This window comes from Carex rostrata, chromosome 3 (assembly GCF_964058835.1).
Source record: "Carex rostrata chromosome 3, lpCarRost1.2, whole genome shotgun sequence".
Classification (NCBI taxonomy): Eukaryota; Viridiplantae; Streptophyta; class Magnoliopsida; order Poales; family Cyperaceae; genus Carex; species Carex rostrata.
In genome coordinates this window covers 2,339,438-2,358,337 of record NC_135920.1, presented here as the reverse complement: position 1 = coordinate 2,358,337, position 18,900 = coordinate 2,339,438, and the positions used below count along the sequence as shown (strand labels likewise).

General features: G+C 35.0%; 2 protein-coding genes across 5 annotated transcripts; both read left to right on the top strand.

Annotated features, from left to right (window-relative positions):
- Positions 1-786: 786 nt before the first annotated feature.
- Positions 787-7,886, top strand: LOC144552204 (uncharacterized). Of its 2 annotated transcripts, XM_078300350.1 has the most exons (5): positions 787-1,286; positions 2,076-2,158; positions 3,120-3,332; positions 6,367-6,888; positions 7,229-7,886. In XM_078300350.1, exons 3-5 carry the CDS (start codon positions 3,303-3,305, stop codon positions 7,679-7,681), a joined length of 1,005 nt encoding a protein of 334 aa, XP_078156476.1. In that variant the 5' UTR covers positions 787-1,286; positions 2,076-2,158; positions 3,120-3,302; the 3' UTR covers positions 7,682-7,886. The 2 variants fall into 2 exon arrangements, with proteins under 2 accessions (XP_078156476.1, XP_078156477.1); XM_078300351.1 differs by lacking the exon at positions 2,076-2,158.
- Positions 7,887-12,853: 4,967 nt separating this feature from the next.
- On the top strand, positions 12,854-18,666 carry LOC144552197 (zinc finger CCCH domain-containing protein 27-like). Of its 3 annotated transcripts, XM_078300340.1 has the most exons (7): positions 12,856-13,004; positions 14,121-14,520; positions 14,716-14,849; positions 15,253-16,188; positions 16,498-16,749; positions 17,303-17,729; positions 18,356-18,666. In XM_078300340.1, exons 2-7 carry the CDS (start codon positions 14,220-14,222, stop codon positions 18,370-18,372), a joined length of 2,067 nt encoding a protein of 688 aa, XP_078156466.1. In that variant the 5' UTR covers positions 12,856-13,004; positions 14,121-14,219; the 3' UTR covers positions 18,373-18,666. The 3 variants fall into 3 exon arrangements, with proteins under 3 accessions (XP_078156464.1, XP_078156466.1, XP_078156465.1); XM_078300338.1 differs by having other exon boundaries at positions 12,854-13,004; positions 14,121-14,849; XM_078300339.1 differs by having other exon boundaries at positions 12,872-13,004; positions 14,125-14,849.
- The last annotated feature ends 234 nt before the right edge of the window (positions 18,667-18,900 follow it).

Here is an 18,900-nt window from a genome sequence, read left to right as displayed (position 1 = left end):
TTAAGGGGGGAAGAAATGTTACATTCCGAAATTTTAAAACATGATTAAATTGTTAAATCGATCAATTGGCTTAAATAAAAGTTTTAATTAACTTAACGATCGTTCAGAAATTTTCTGACCGACTAAAACGAAACTAAAATTTCGAAATATAAATAATGTATGAAATTATGTATAATAAAATTTAGAGATTTAGAAATGAAATAAATTGATTCGTGTAAATAAATGACCTAGTTGAAATCTAGATTTAAAATTTAACAATACGAATTATTTGTACACATAAATTATGAAATTTATAAATCTTGTTTATTAATGAATTATAGAAGTTTAATTAAATAAATATATATATTAATAGAGATGTACAATTAATACCAAATGATTTGAATATTAGAATAGAGAAATAAAAGTACAAAATATTCATACGAAATTAATTGCAAAATTTTACGAAACTTCGATTTGAATTTATGAAAGAAACGGAATTAAAACCAATTAAAAGAAACGTAATTCTTAGATCAAACGCTCAAGTCATATAACTTCTGAAATTTATAACCCTTTGATCTAATCTTGCACGAATCCTGAAATTTATTCATTCCTTTGATTTTTGAATATAATTGAAAATGATGACTTAATCACATTTAATTAAGTTTTCGGGTCCATGGAATTCACACCATCTGACTTATCTCATATTTGCGTGACTTTTTGGAAAATCTCAAACCATTTAGATATGTGCAGCACGGATCTTAAAGCAGTCAAATTTATAAAATCTCTCTATTTCTTTCCTCTCCTCCTCTGTCTCTGTCCGTGACCCATCCCCAAACCATCCCTTTCCCTCTCTTCTACGCCAAAGAAAAGAAAGAAAAGAGAGGGGCTCCGCCCCCTCCGTCGCCGGCGAGCCGCGCCGCGCCACAGCCCCATTTCCCTCTCCTCCTCTTCTTGGTCCGACCCGCCTGACCCGCCAGAAATTCTACGCCCAAAAAAACAGGGGCTCCGCCCCTCTCCCCTTGCGTTGCTGCCACGGCCACCCCGCCGGCCGCCACCCCATCCTCTCCTCTCTCTATCTAACCCGGGGCACTAATCTCTTGGATTCTTCGCAATTGTCGTTGATTTTTGCGAGCTTTCGAGAAACCCTAGAAACTAGGGTTATGGTGCTGAGCCGTGCTGGTGTTGATTGGTGCTGTCCCGGTGCTCCCTTGGTGCTGCTATGGTGCTTGCTTGTGCTCGAGTGAGATGGCCGCGAGGCGAGGCGAAACCCTCGGAACCGATCGCTTCCTTTGACATCCTCTCTTTCGGTTAATTTCTAAAATTCTTGATTTGTGTTTTGATGAATTGATTAATGTCGTAGGATGTGAATTTGTTAAGTTTCGAGTACGGGTTGTTGATTTTCCCGACTCGATCGAATTGCTCGAATAAATTAAGTATAAGGGGCTATGTTGCAAATGATTTTTATTAAGGGTCGGAATTGTAAAATGTATGACCATAGTGATTTGTATGAATTAAAGGGGCTAAAATATTGAAATGAATATGACATGATGTGTATGTGTAAATAGAATTGGATTTCGGCTTTGAGAATTAAAATAATGGAATTGGAGTAAATTGTGAATTGTTAATTAGAGGCTTAAACCTTTGCTAAAATTTGGTCCTTTAATTAAAGTAAGTAGATGTGATGATTTTAAAAATTACTAGGATCGAATTGCAAATGTTTAGAGTAAAGCGGTATAATTGCAAAGCAGACGCCATTGTGGGAAATTTATATTGATTGAGGACCAATATGAAAAAGATGTGAATTTATATGGAATGATGGCCGTGACTTTATTGTTGGGCTATACTTGAATTAAAATGAAATAGTTTAAATAACTTTGCCTTTGAATTGGTTTGATTAACGACATGGTGTATATATATATATATATATATATATATTTGTGCATACTTGGGTCCAATGCTAGAATGTAAAAGAAACTGAAATTTGATTTAGCTTTTAAATAAGATTATGATAAGGAAAGTATAAAGAAAATAATATCACTCAAGTACGCAGATAAATTGTCGAACAATGATTTAAATTAAGTATACGTATAATATAGGTGTAGCCTCGGTCGAGCAAGATATCGCGAGGTGATTCGAGACGTATGATCCTTAAATTAAGCGGTACGCTCGTCATAATCAGGTGCGGGATTCTTGGACTTGTTTGATACTTTATTTTCAGGAATTAAACTGTGTATTCGTTTGTCATGTTGAATATCATTGATTGCATCACTGAATTGCGTAGAGCATTTGCATAGCCCAATCAAATTAAACTCGAATTGATCTGAATTGAATGATTTGCATACTGGTATGGTTATAGGTTATGTCGATCTATTGTGATCTGATTTTGATTTAAAGTCACCACGAGTGGAATTGATATGTGTGTGAATGGATTTACGAAGTTAAGCACTTGGATCCAATTAATTTGCCAAGTCGGGCTGTATGCTGACTTGGATTCCCAGGATCCTAAATGGCCTTAGGTGAACGGCCCTCGATATTTCCAGTACCGGTTGGGACGAGGGAGGGTGATTATGTTATGAGATGTGTGATTGGAAATCGTGGTTGACTTGTGTAACGTCTATGGCTCGGTAGCATTTTCCTACCTGTTAATGCATTTGAACGGTCGATTGAATATGACGAATATTGGAAACGATTCTAAAGTGGATTTTCTTTACATGATTTGAACCAGACCTTAATAAACTGTTAAGCCAAGCGGTTGCAGATGGGTGTCAGATAAAGGGTCCAGCGGTTGGCCATCTGTAGGTGTCAGTAACCCTACAGATGTGGGTTTGATAAAGGTTCAGCTCGAAAGAACATCTGTAATTGCTACAAGCCCTACTGAACTGAGTTAGGAATCGAGTTAAGCCAAAATATATGTTGTGTTTGAGATTCATCTTGGAAATTCCGTAAACTGTGTTTCAGGTTGATTAACTGTTGTCGAGTAGTGGCATTCTGTTATTTATGTTTTCTTATATAACTGTTTGCATAGTTGTTGTTTGAGTTTCATTATTGAATATAGAGTTTGATTGCAAGTCCAATAATTCAAATGTGGCAAATTCGCACTGAGAATTTATTCTCACCCCCACCCTCCCGATTATTTTCAGGTTCATTACACGGACGCAGCGAATGAGGATATTGGTAATGCATATAAAAGATCCACTTCCTTGCGTGTATATGTGACACCTGATAGATACACGCGGCAGGCTGTCAGACCCCCGGTGGATTTGGGGTGTGACATCATCTATGAAAACTAACAAATCCTGGTCTGCTACATTTTCGACATCTCAATGGTGGTTTTCACAATAATTAAATACTTGGTATGTCATTAATGTTTCTAAGCATAGAAAAATCGACTCACGTGGTCAACAAAAATAGAAAAAAAAATCCAGTTTGTCTTTATGAAATCTCCATTATTATATTATGACACAAGTAAAATAAATTTATAACAAATTACCAGAAGATATTTTTTTTTATCAAAAAAAAAAAGTCATATAGAAGAGAGTTCCAATACAACAAATTTTATGTGCAATTTGAGTTATAAATTTTCAAATATAAATAAAAAAGTAAACTTTGAACATTTTATAGAACAAAAATTTTATCAGAGAATTTTGAATTTTAAAAATTATCATTAAATAATATAGAAAAATTGATGGAGTACGTTAGATTTTCAAAGGTCTAGAAGGCTCTAAGTTAGTGGTTTGAATTTAAAACTTTTGAACCAAGTTAGTAGTTCATATTCAAACTTTGAAGCCGAATTAGTGGTTCCGATTTAAACTTTGGACCCAAACTACTAACTTAATTCCAAAATTTAAATCCGAGTTACCCACTCAGCGCCTGCTAAGCCATAAAAAAATTCATGTACTGAATCTATATTCTTATATTATTTAATAATAATTTATAAAAATAAAAAAATTCTCTATAATGCTACGACATTTTGTAGGAAAATTTACTTTTTGTTTATATTTGAAATTTTTTAACCCAAATTGCACATTAAATTTGTTATATCGAAACTCTCATCTGGATAACTTCACATAAAGAATATCTTGTGATGTTCTTATTATTAATTTTTTTATATTCATTATAATGATTATTCTCTAGATAAATTATCGTATTATTAAAAAATTTATAAAAGACATTGGATTGTATTTTTCCATCTTTGTTCATTATATGAGTTAAATTTTCGGCATTTAAAAAACTTTATATATAAGTTAGTCTACACATATTAATGACAATTGACAATTGTAAACCTTCATTGAGAGTTAGCAAAACAAGGCATGCTCAGATTAATTAGTTTTTATAGATGGCAGGGAAATGAAACGGAGGAAGTAGAGAAATAAGGAAATAATTTAATTGGAAGAATAAAATATAGCTCTAAGGAGAAATAAGAAAACGAATTGCTAAGGATTTATTCAATTTTAATGTGATAAACCATGTAGCAGTCTGTGTGGCGAGCATGTTTTTAACTAAATTTAAATTTCTACACATAAAATAGATGTTTATAATCAAAAGAAGACAGGTTATTTTATTGGAGGGTTGATATTCAATTCGAAAATTTATCCTTCAATCTTAGCCGTTGGAGGATCAGGACAACTACGTGCATAATATAAGAATTGAGATTTACAAAAGAAAATTCAGTTACATATAAGAAAAGGTGATAAAATAAATTAAGAATCCGAATTATATCCGTATTCGTTTTCGTATCTGAAAAATATTCGATCCGTATCCGTTTAATATCCGATCCGTATTCGTATATATTTTAATATCCAATCCGTATCTGTATCCGTATCCGATTAATATCCGATCCGTATCCCGTATCCAAAAAAAAAAAAGGACACGGATATGATTTTAGCACTATCAAATCCGTATCCGATCCGTTTGCACCACTAGTCTTTACTTGGTAATATTCTTTCCCAAAAATACACACATCAGATTCGATCGGATAGCCATTTTCATAGTACAACTCACTCAAAGCATGAGCCCAAATAAGCCCAAGTTCTCTTCGACGATTCCTTCACTGAGGACAATTTGGAGAATTCGTTTCTGCTGAGATATCTCATATTTTGCACGACTTTCTTGGAAATCTCAACCGTTGAAATACGATCTGTAAGAATCTGAAAGCTCTAATAATACTAGCCCCCACGCTAACGCCGAATAGGCACCGGACACGTCGGTCACGCAAAATATGAGATATCTCAGAGCATACACACTCCAATTTGGGTATCACAAGCAATCAAGAATTGGTCGATCCTTTGTTTCGTTTTGTTGGAAGAACGGGGAGAAAAATAGAGAGCTCAAGAATTGAGGTAGGGCAGAGCTCTCTCCGAGACCATTCGATAGGGAAATTTGATAATTTGTCAGGTTTGGTTTAATCGATTTCTTCTCGTTTCTTTTAGTTGATATCTTCTGTTTGCATGCAATTATCTGCTTTATTGTTTTGCATGCGATTATCTTCTATTTGGCTGTGTAAAATTATTGATTTTGCGATATGTCTGAGGCGCTTTGCGTCGGAAGCGATCTTGCGTGACGTTGTATTTATTATAGGAGTATAAAAGAATCCGATATCCGCCATGCGTAGATTATCGTCTGTAATTGGATAATCGATTTTGTTAATTCGTTTTAAATTATAATTCACAAGTTAACATGCATAGATATTGGTTAGATTGAGAAATTAGGGCTAATTTTAAATCTACGTTTTTTTGTATCAAGAAAGTAGAGTTAGTAATGTAGATTAGTAAAAGATTGTGGTTAAGTATCTGTGTTACCATTAAGCCTTTTCCCTTTTGCATTTCTCGGGGGTCTAATGACGATACAGAAAATTCGTAATCCCCAAACAAACTCTGAACCATGGGAAGAAAAAGGGCGACAAGTCAACAGGTTCGGTCTGGTGTCAATAATGGGACCCAAGAGGTAGCAAATCTGTTATATATATATATATCTATTAGTTCTGTCACTAGTTATAATATTTCCTTAGTATGTTGAGTACCAAATTATTGGATATCTACATAGAGAAGTACATCTGAAATACAATTATCATGTTTGTTTTTAAAGAGTTAACGGCTGTTTTAGTGGCTTTTTTGACACGGCATTGAAAAGCACACGGGAATAAGATGTACCGCTTTAGGGTACAATTTCACCATGTCATGATGTTTTAGTCCCAGTTGAGCATCAAGCAAAAAAAAAAAAAAGATGGAAAAATTGATTGCAAGTATTTGTGGCAGCTGTAAAGATTTTTTTGATAACATATCATTTGAATTTGTATTTTGTTTATGTGAATTTATTCTCGCAAATTTCTTTCTTATTTAGGGCTTTCCTTCTAGTCACATCTTAAGAAAACAATATTTGCTTTTGTAGGCTGTTGCAGACCTCTTGGTGGCAGTGAGTTCGTTCGTGACTGACCTCACTGAATGCCCGTCTGATTGGAAAACCAGGAAAATACAAAAGATTATAAATACCATAAACAAACCGGTGCCGCCCTCAAGGGAACAGCATGTCTCTGCCAATGGCATCTCTGACGACTCTGCGATGGACTCTGAGGATAATGAAATTGCTGACGGGAATGATGTCGATCGCAGCCTCAAGCACCAGAGATGCCAGTTGTCCAAGGTTCCCATACCAGATGAGAACAGAAGCCCGGCAGAAGAACCCTCGACTGTACAACCAACCAAGAAACGGGTCAGGCACCTTGATCACTCTGTCGACAAGAGGCGTTGTCGGTCAAAAAATGCATGTCACAGCCGAGGGACAGTGGGGGCTTCGATGAAGAAAACGGGCATTCCTTGTCAGCGTTGCCCAGATTACGAGGAGTTGGGTTACTGTGCTAGAGGGGATATGTGCCCCATGGATCATGGCCCCAATTGCATTATCATGAACCTCGTGCGGGCACCATAAGCACTTAATTTCACCTTCTTTTTTATTGGCTCCTGTATTTGTGTTCTTTATTGGCAATTTTCATGATTTGAATGCACAAAGAGGCTATAGTGAGATCGATTTGTGTTAAAAGTCATTTTATAATACTATGTTATATTTATATTTTTTTATTATGAAAAATGGAGTACAATTTAAACTTACGATAAGACTTGTTTAATCAGTTGCAATTAGGGTAATCCTAGCTGTCACATTAAAAGCCCTATTATTGTCAATGGAAACTGAGTTGTGCTATTTATGTTTAGACATGACTGAAACTGACCTTTGATCTTCCTATTATTTTTTTCAGACCTTTCTGGAGCGGAATCTAATGGGAATGCAGCCTGATCCGATACCTAAATCAGTTACTCTTTCAGACCCTTTGAGGTTGAGCGGTGTGCTCGCATCTGCTATCAATGCTCCAGGTGCTGATGCGTACAACCCGGATCAACCTTTATGGGCAAACAGCCAGTTGGTGGCTCCTGATGCTGATATGACTGACCCAGATCAAGCTCTGTGGTCAAACGGCCTGCCCATGGCTTCTCCAAACCGTACTAGTGCGTGTACCAGCACTGGTGCAAGTGCCAATAACCGCTCTTATCACCCTGACCCAGGCACGTCTGTGCGGGGTCGTATTGGAAACGCTTACAAGAGTTGCGGTGAAAGGGAACCCAGTACTAGGCCAGACGACATGCAGGAGCAGGAGGATTCGACGAGTACGGGGAATACTGGTGCAGGCTGTCAGAGAGCTTCCTTAGTCTAACAACCTTGGAAGCACTAGCTTATTTCTTTCTGTTCCTTTTTTATTTTTCTGTGACAGCTGTTATAAGCCAGAATAGTGTGTGGTAGTTTTAGCTATTCTTGTGGTAGTTTTCAAACGGCAGTTGATATTACTCGCTTTATTTTTTGGTTCTACAAAAATGGTTATTGTTCGTTCTTTTAGGTTTTGTTATGCATTGAGTTATTCACATGATTGTTTTTTAGTAGCATTAAAAAAAAAAATTAAATTCATGGCATCAGAATCTTCTTCATGTTGAAAATAATAATCAGTCCGTATAAACTCTGGCGATTTGAAGAGACCTTATATTTGTTGAAGTGCGTGACACTATTTCTGGATAGACGTGGCTGAGTTATATAATTTAATAGTATTTTATAAATTATATTGCTTATAGAGATTAGAGGGTGAGGGTCTCTTATTTGGGATAAAAGAAAACTTGTAGTGTCATTCACATAATTTAAAAATAATTACTAAAGTTAGGCAATATAAAACGTTATACCTATTGTCATTCACATAATTTAAGAAATACTTAAAAAATGAATTCAAGTAAATTAAAGTTGCATGATAGATTATGAAAAACTTCTCTCGGTTTCCTTCTTCTATCATGAATAAAAAAAAAAAAAAATTGGTGTCAATTTCCAATAAAGACCTATAAAAGTGTCTTTTAACAATGTTATATATGATTGAGATTATAAAGAATAAAAATATTTTAAAATAATAAAAACGTTTGATGAGCCAATTTTTTTTTATGCTGGCTAATTCTTCCTGGAAAAAATCATATAAAAAACATAGCTAAAAACAACATAGTTACAATTTCTTTAATAATCTTCACCGAAGAAAATAATTTAGAGAACTAATTAATTTTACAAATTTTGTATGCGCATTAGTTATAATTCCACACGTTCAAAAGTATTTATTAGTGAAGGATAATTTTCTAACTTTACGATTAATTCTACCATAATTAATGACGCATCCAACAATTGAAAATATTTAATGTCTTGAAATATATTGGAAGGTTAGAAAGTCAACTAAATATCAATTCTTAAAAAAAATGTTTATAGCATAGACTGCTAGTTCTTGTTTTATGTAATTAGAAGTTTCTGTGCATTTCATATTACAAAACCGTTGTATTTATGTATTTTTCTGATAGACTCTTTTCATTCTTTTCTGAAAGGCATTGTACCTACACACAATGTCTAGCTTGATTAACAAAGAGGGAAATAAATGAATTATTTCGATTTTTGTTGGTACTTTGTTGTCTTTATTTTGGTTCCTTCTTTATTCATACTTTTAAGTTATTTACTTTATATTTAGTTTTTAGTGCATTAAAGGAATATATAAGTTTTATAGTCCTCTACAGAAATATTTTCAGTTATTTGTTAAAATCAAGCTGCAGTTCTGTCCTTCGTACTAATAAATATCAATAAAATAAATATATCTACCCCGACGGACAACAAGTTAGGGGTGACAACGGGTACGGTAAACATCGGATGAAAGTATTTTTATATCCACATCCGTTACAAATTGTCTTTATTTGTATCCTACACTCATCCGTACTCTATCCTTATCCGTTATCTTCATTCTTATATTATGCACGTAGATGACTTGATCCGCCAACGGCTATGATTGAAAGATGAGATTTCATATTAAATATTAACCCTCCAATCAAATAATTTGTCTGCCTTTGATTAAATGCATCTTTTTTACGTATAAAAGTCTAAATTTAGTTAGAAGCATATTCGCCACACATACTGTCACACGATATGTTACAATTAAAATTGAATGGAGAAAAAAATTGAAGACAAAATTAATTTATTAGTTTCCTTATTTCTATATTTAAGTATCACAATGAATGATCATTTTATTTTGTCGAATCTAAATGGCTTGGATATATGATACACTTTTCCGTGATGTCTTTCCTTCTTTTATTTCGGTGCATTATGCTATAATGGTTTATTATTTTAATTTATTCCTATTGCTTTTATTGATGGAAATTTCTAGCACATAGTTTTATTTGATCCCACAGAACATGAATAGAAAAATCGTATTTATTTACTAGAAAATATAATAAAGAATGACTTGGAATTTATAAATCATGAAGTAAAATAATTTTATATTTGAATTGATTGATATTTGATTGGTTATGTCTTCATTTCTTTCTTTTTTATATTATTTTTTAAATATTATTTGTAATTTAATAATCTTATTTATGTAAACATGATTTTATTATTTGATTTTAAGTACAAAAATGTATAAATCCAAAAAAGAGGAGGATAACCCTTGTAATAATAACAAGAGTCATAGTAATATGACAAGACAAAGTGTTTTGATAATTGATTATTAATCATTGGTCTTTTTTTTTATTTATGAAAATATATCATTTTGTTGGAGAATTTTTTTTATCTTATAATATGTTTCCGTTGCAACGCACGGGTATGATACTAGTAATTGCTGAATAGCAAAACGGTAGCGGTAAATAACAGATAATACTAATATAATAATTATTTTTATTATCTATTAAATAATACATTAGAACATATATATTCATTTCACACACGTATAGTACTTCATTAAAAAAAATCTCATCATGTCAAGTGCAAATAAACTAATTATAATATTCTTTAAATACTTATTAATATATATAATACATATAATTCGCTTTGTATCTGGTACTAGCTTGTTAGTACCAATAAATACTGTATGGAGTTTTCATTTTAATGGAAATCGGTGATGTTTCCACTTCTTTCAAAAAAAATATAATATATATAATTCTTTTTTATAATTATCCAATCAGATAACAGGTACAGAATAGGTTTATTCGTACCCTTATCCGTTTAGATAACAGAAAAAATCTTTACCCGTACCATATTCGATAAGTTTATGAAAAGAAAAATTACGCGTACCTAGTGTGGAAAAAATGTGCCGTGCCGTGACCAAAATGTCAAGGGGTGATCACGGCACACGAGTCACGCAGTGACTCGCGTGCCATGTCCAAACGTGACTAGTCACGTTTCTCACGTTTAACTATTTTTTCATAATTTAAGTTAGTTTCTTCAAGATTCATCGTTTGATTAAGACCTAACGGTCCTAATTACGTGCCGTGCCATACTGTGATCGGATCTTTCACGTGCCGTGCCATGACCAAAATGTCAAGAGGTGGTCACGGCACGCGACACATGAGTCACGGCACGGAACAGTAACACTTGCCGTGCCGTAGTACCATTCCGTGACGGAGCCGGCTCCGCCGTGCCATTTTTTCCACACTACACGTACCTATCATATCAGATACGGTACGGATCGGATAAACAGATAAAAGATGGCATTGACACCCCTACAGCAGGTCTAATTTTTTCTTTTATTTTTATCTTACATTTTGTCTTATTTATTTACATCGTATAATATGACTCGACTCTCGTGGCCTATTTCCGATGTTAGATCTGAACGTATTAAGATTCGCACAAATCAAGTACGCATATTATACGGATCAGACGACATCGATCGGTTATCAAATTAAATTATATGTACATACTAAGTATATATGAATCTTGATACAGATCAGACGGTCCGATCAAACATCGAACACCTGCTTCTTTCTCACCCCATGAATAATATTAAAATAGATTGATTCTAAATTTAAATTATAAATAAAAACTGAATTAGTATAATAAAGTTTAATGAGAAATAACATCGACTGAATGCAAATGTAAATTTCATTCTTTAATAGCATGCTTATGATTTTTTTTTTTATGTTGCTTCGAGGAGTAACGAGATAGAAAAAATAATTTATCAATATAAGTTTTATTTTTTTGTTGTTGTCATAGTGTGACACATTTGTTGTCATATTATTACTCTTGTTATTGTTAGAACTTAGAAGGATTATATGTATTTATGTACGTAATATAGATAATAGAAATTATGTTTAATTAAATGAGATCATTAAATGACAAATAATATTTTTTAAATTATTTTTAAAAAAAACAAGACATGATCAATCAATCCAAAAATTCTTTAAATGTCATTTAAAAAATGGAAAGAAATCAGGACCAATCAGAAAAATGAAGTATTTGACAATTAAATAAGAGAGTTTAGGAAAGCTTTTGAAAAAAAATGAAAAAAGAGGAGGAAGCGTAGATTCCGTGAAATAAAGAGTGCTGAAGAGACATCAATGAGTATGTGTTTATATAAATTCAAATTTCTACATATAAAAAAAAAATCAAAACGATGTATAAAATATATAAAAAAGATAAATTATTTGATTAGAGTGCTGATATTCAATTTACAATTTTATTTTTTAATTACAATTATTAATGATTCACAATATCTACATACTTAATAAGAAAATAAGAGTAGAAAAAAAATTAAAAAGATTAAAAGTAGAATTATGAGTGAAAATGATTTTAAAAGATTAAATTAAAAAGAGACTGGAACTGCCGTGGTCTCGGAGGGCCATGAATATTTTTTTTTTATATTTTCGAGTTATTTTAGTATCAAATCAAGCGGTAAAATATTGAAAAATGAATGTATTAAAATTAACTTAAAAACTCACACATTTGACCGCTTAACTTAATACTAAATAAATTCGAAAAGTTATAAATTTTGCATGTAAACGCACAACTAATGAAATAGATCGGTTTAAACAGTTTGGATTCACCATTTGAAGTCAATTTGATAGATTTTAGAGTTTGTATTATATAGGTTGAAATGACATTATGTTATAATAGCCAAACTGTATACAATATGCAATAATCAATATGTATAGTACGGTAGTACCCTTGCCTCACTCTTTGTTAATATTCTTTCCCGAAAATACACACATCAGATTCGGTCGTACTCGTATAAGCCATTTTCCTGGAAATAAATCTGCTGCGATTCTTTGGGCAGGGACCCTGCTTTTCTAAATCAAACCATCCATTTTTTGAAATACACGGATCTCAAAATCAGTTGATTTGAAGCACGAATCTCAAAACAAATAGATGGTTTGATTTGGAAAAGCAGGGTCATTCCAAAGAATCGCAGCAGATTTATTTCCCATTTTCTTAGTACAACTCACGCCCACAACGTTTCAAAGCAGGAATAATGAATGAGCCCGGTCTAGAACTAGTTAAGCCCAAATAAGCCCAAGAGCCCAAGTTTTCTTCCATGCTTCCTTCACCGACTGTGGACAATTTGGGTATCGCAAGAATAGATCGTTTGTTTGGTTGGATGAACGGGGAGAAAAATAGAGAAGAGAAAGAGGCAAAATTGAGCTAGGGCTTTGTGCAGAGCTCTCTCCGAGACCATTCGATAGGGAAATTTGATAATTTGTCAGGTTTGCTTTAATCGATTTCTTCTCGTTTCTTTTAGTTGATATCTTCTATTTGCATGCGATTATCTTTCTATAGTTTTGTTGATACTTCGAGAACTTTTGGCGATATTTCTGAGGCGCTTTGCATAGGAAGCGATCTTACGTCGTGCGATGTTGTATTGATTGTAGGAATTGAAAAGAATCCGATATCCAGTCGAGTAGATATCGTCTGTAATTTGGAAAATCGATTTTGTTAATATGTTTTAAAATTTACGGTCATAAGTTAACATGCATAGATTAGATTGACTTTCTTGAAGTTCGAGACATCTCTCCTATCTTTGTTTTTGCAAACATTACGGATAGAAATAGGTATTGGATTGCTGTTAACCTTAAGATTGAGAAATTAGGGCTAATTCTGAATCTACGTCTTTTCTTCATCAAGAAAGTAGAGTTAGTAAGGTCAATTAGTAAAAGATTATGGTTAAGTATCTGTGTTTACCATTAAGCCTTTTTCTTTTATATTGTTTGGTGGTCTAATGGCGATAAGATAATTTGCAATCCCAAAACAATTGCTATTGAGTTTGGTCTGGGGTTAAAATTGGAAGGAAGAAGGTAGCAAATAAGATATAACTATATTTCTATTAGTTCTGTCGTTAGTTAAAATATCTCCATAGTATTTTGAGTATCAAATTAATGGGATATCTGTATAGAGAAACACCTCTCGTACCTCTGCAGCAGATTTCTCCTACTTGTTTTTAAAGAGCTAACGGCTCTTTTAAGAGGCTTTTTTGACACAACAAGGATACAACATTTATAATTTTTTATTTATCACTACACGACAAAATTGAAAATTGCACGAGAATGTAGTAGATGAGATGTACCATTTTTAGGATACAATTTCACCATGTCATGATGTTTTAGTCCCAATTGTGAATCAATCAATCCCAAAAAAAGTGAGAAAAATAATTGCAGCCATTGTGGCAGCGGGAAAGAATTTTTAATAGCATACCATTTATTCAAAAATCATTTTAATTAATATTTCGTTATGTGGTTTTTATTCACACAATTTCTTTCTCATTTAGGGCTTTCCTTTTAGTCACATCTTAACATCGTAACTGACCACAATATTTATTTTTGTAGGCAGTAGCTTATCTCTCAGAAGCCGTCAGTTCCTTCGTGACTGACCTCACTGAACGCCCATCCTACGAAAAAACCCGAAAACTATATAAGATTATTAAAATGATAAACCAACCTTTGCCGCCCTCAAAGGAGGAGTATATCTCTGCCAACAACATCTCTGATGACTCTGCAATGGATTCTGAGGAGAATGAGGTTACTGATGAAGATGATGATGATCGCAACCATAAGCACCGGAGACGTGAGTCTTCCCGGCTCCCTGTGTCAAATGAGAGCAGTGCCCCTGCTGAAGAACCCTCCACTGTACAGCCAACCAAGAAAAGGGTCAGGCCCTTTGAGCACTCTTCCAAGTTTGACAAGAGGCGTTTTCGGTCAAATAATCCATTTCACGGCCGAGGAAGAGGTAGAAATAATAATAACAATAACCACAGCCACCCACTAAAGTGGGCCCCGCCACCTCTCGAGATGCATGACCTGGCAATGATGGCATCGTCACGGGGTGTGAATGGATCATGGGGAGGGTATGGTTTTGTACCTGGTATTGGAAATGGGATGATGGAGGCAATGCACCATCCACGTCCAATGGGACCTGGGATAGTGGGGCCTGCAATGATGGAATTGGGCCTTCCTCGTCAGCGGTGCCCAGATTTTGAGGAGTTGGGATATTGCCTTAGAGGAGATATGTGCCCCATGGAACATGGTGTCAATCGTATTGTGGTGGAAGATGTTCAGGTTTGATTTCGAAATTTCATTTATGTTCCATAAAATTTGTTATAGAGAAAAGGCATATAACTTAGATGCACCTAGTATGGGCACCAGAAGCACTTAGTTTGACCTACTTTTGGCTCCTGTATTTGTGTTCTTTATTGGCATTTTTCATGCTTGGGTGCACAAAGAGGCTATACTGAGGCTGATTTGTGTGAAGTCATTTGTAATACTGTGTTGTAATTATTTTTTAAGAAAAATAGTACAATTCAAACTTACACTAAGGCTTGTTTAATCAGTTGCAATCGAGGCAATCCTAGTTGTCACAGTAAAGCCCTATATTTGGCAAGCACTGGCTGAAACTAAGTTGTACTATTTAGGTTTAGACATGAAAGAAACTGACCTTTTATCTTCCTATTATTTTTTTCAGAGTCTTTCCCAACTGAAACTCCTGGGAGTCCAGCCTGATCCGGTACCTAAACCAGTTACTCTGAAAGATCCTTTGAGGCCAAACGGTGCGCTCGCATCTGTCATCACTGCTCAAGATGCTGATGTGTACGACCCAGATCAACCTCTATGGGCAAATGGCCAGCCCATGGCTTCTCCAAATCATACCAGTGCAGGTACCACTGCTGGTGCAAGTACCAATGACCTCTCTTATCACCCTGACCCAGGCCCGTCGGTGTGGGGCCGTATTGGAAAGACCCATAAGAATCATGGTCAAAACAAAACTAAGCCTGACCACATGCATGAGGATTCAACAGGTGTGGGCAATACTGGTGCAGGCCGTCATAGAGCTTCACGTACCCTTTACATCTGTGGGGTTCCTCAGAAGGATAACCAGCACGAGGCGCTGTTCTCTCACTTCAAGAAATTTGGCCGTGTGATTGACATATACATTCCATCAAACAGCGAGAAGGCGTTTGTCCAATTTTCAAAGAGGGAGGAAGCTGAAGCAGCACTTATTGCGCCTGATGCAGTCATGGGCAACCGTTTTATAAAGGTTTTGTGGGCCAACCGTGACAGGTTCTCTGATGAGGCAGGCCCAATGGGGTATCATCCAAAGCCATTACCTCATATGACTCAGGCTCCAATGTCCGATAAGCGCAAGGGGGGTAATTTACTAAATTTAACGGATTTAGGTGAAAAAGGGCAAATTGGGTCTTCTTCAGCTGAGGCAGTGGGTAAGAACCCAAAAGTAACACCAGTAAATGGACCAAAAGTGGGGGCACAGAAGCCTGAGGTGGAATTGGAACCTGCAGTGCAAAAGAAGCAGGAGCTGCTGGAGGAGCTTCGTAAGAAACAGGAGATTTTGGCTCGTAAACGGGATGATTTCAGGCGACAGCTCCAAATGCTTGAAAAACAGGTACTAAAATCTTACATATATTTTTAATTTTTATCAGCCATATGGAATGGAATATGTAGGCTTTTGCTGGGGACCTTGTTGATTTATCTACTGACAGGTGCTAATTCTAACCAGCAGCAAACATGCATTTTGTTAGGTCGATACCAACTTCTATGAGCTCAATGCATTAATAATCAGCTACAATTTCCTTGAAACCCTCAAATGTACAATATTTGAAAAGAGAAGTGCATGATTTGTAACATATAGTACTGTTGTTTACAAACTGTAACCATTTAAATACTAAATTGTCTGTGACTGGAAAATTAATAGGCAAGTGGTGGGAAAAGAGGTGAGAACAGCCCAACAATGAACAGAACTGACACAGTTGGTGAGTTGCCAAAACCTGCCGCAATTACTCCGAAAAATGGGAACATGATGCGGCATGAAGCCATGCATACTGCAACGAGAATCTTGAAAGATCCGTTTGTTGGTCCTCCTAATTTTAGAGTGAATAGATTCAAGATAGACAACCGTCCAGTGCAGTTCCGTATCCTCCCTCCTTTGCCCGATGACATATCTGATGTAAGTCCTTCCCCCAACCTCAATTAGGTTTTAAGCATGGTCTATTCCGAAATCCAGATCTGATGAGGAGAATTACTGTGCTTGATTTATTACCATTTCAGTCTCATCAGCACTGCTTCTTAGCATTTGGTGTCCTATCTATTGGTTTTTCTGTCCTTTTGCCTCTTATTGCATAAGTGATAATTTATGTGGATATTGAGGGTAAATTGTTTGAATATGGTAACTGTAATTTTGAATTTGAAGCAAAATTGGGATAAACTACAGCTTATTTCGTAAGTTCATGATATGGGGTTAGTTGAGAAAACTCTAAATAAAGCGTAAGCTTTGTTTCATAACATTCTTATTCATGTATTATACTTCTTAACTCCAAGTACTAAATTCAGCTGAAGGCAAGGCAAGTATGTCTTCTAAAAGCCAAATCTAAAACTCGGTTCAATCATTGACCATATGAAAACAGGGGAAACATGCTACAGTTGGTCTGGTACTGTAATCTTTTTTACCTGTAACAGTATGATTGATTTTTTTTTGTTGTTGTCCTCTTAAACTCTGTCAGATATCAATATTGAAGGAACACTTTTCATCTTTTGGTGAAGTCACTTCTTTAGAGGTCGATAAAAAGGGTACAGAAAATGAGAAAGAAACAGAGGCACGTGTGACCTATACCACACATGAGGCAGCTGAGAAGGCTTATTTTTCTGGCACATCACTTAGAGGCCACAATCTAATGTTTAAGTGGATCCCAGCTGTCAGTAACAATACCAGGACGAATGGCAACAGCACTGGTCCTGTGCCTCATGAAAACCTGAACCCAGTTACAGCTGTCTCATCTAGTCCGACTTCTCCTGTCCAGACTGAACTGGAGAGATCTGTGTCGCCTGCTGGTGGTCCCACGGAACCTGTGGAGAGAAATGATGATACTGATGATCTTTGTGACACTAGCACAAATGACAGAATGGATGATGCTGATGCAGCAAACTCAGGTACAGTCTTGTATATATTTTAGAATCATAAAATGGTTCAAAGTACAGCTTGGTTGTCTTTTGTTTCTATTTTGAAAACATACAATTATGAATGATAGCTATGCTGTTTTGTTTAGCATTATTAGTTAGAGATGGTCTCAGGGGCGGAGGCATGTTATCACAAGGTGGGGCGCTTGCCCCCCCCCAACAACACACACACAAAAAATAAAATAAAATAAATATACTGTATACATATACCTGTCATAAAACTAACTGTTAAATATACATTGTTTCCAAAATAATTACAAAATTATGACCCACCGTACCTTATTATGTTGGCTCCGCCCCTGGTCGGGGTGGCACTTCGCTGGTATTTTACTGAGACAGATCTTTATCTTTGTTAAATTGTTCGGTACTTGTGGCCAGAGTTTAATGTTAAGTGCCCTGAACAAAGCAATCAACTTTGATTTATAAGGACAGTATTTCATGTAGCGATGTGTACCTGCACCTGTTGGTGGTTCCATTATGAAACAGTATACCCCACAGTTAATTCTATATTATTTCTTGTATTATTAGCAATTTGAAGTTCTGTTTCCTATAATATCATTTACAATATATCACTATAATCTTATGATTTCTTTGTTCAGGTGCTGTCCAAGACTAAATTTGGTGCTACTAAAACCGAAATGGCAGCGCATCGAACTTGATTATCATTTAGAAGATATTATTTAATTTTCTGAGTTAGTCCAAATTATAAAGGCATGAGAGGAGGTGAGATTGGCCAGTTACCACCTCTTATGACCTTTTTGTTTTTTTAGAAACGTTCTCTTCCTTTTTTTTCTTTTTGAAAGTGTAATTTCTTTAGAAAAGATTGTAAGGTCCTTTGCAATTTAGCTGGTACTTTGTATACAGATAACCCCCTCTGTCAATTAACAAATATTGTTGAGCAACTCTAAAAGTGGTGTTCTTCAGGTTCATTGCAATAGTTATTTTAGGGGTGTTTCTGATATGTTATGTAATTTAGCTTTTGTGTTAGCTGGCAAGGTTGATTGGCAAAATAAAAAAGAGCAAAAAAGAAAAGAACAAAAAGAAAGAAAAAAAAGTGACAAGGGGGAAAAAAAAAAGGAAGGCCAGCATAAAAAAAAAAAAAAAAAAAAAAAAAAAGAGTAAAAAGACTGATTGAAGGGGGAAA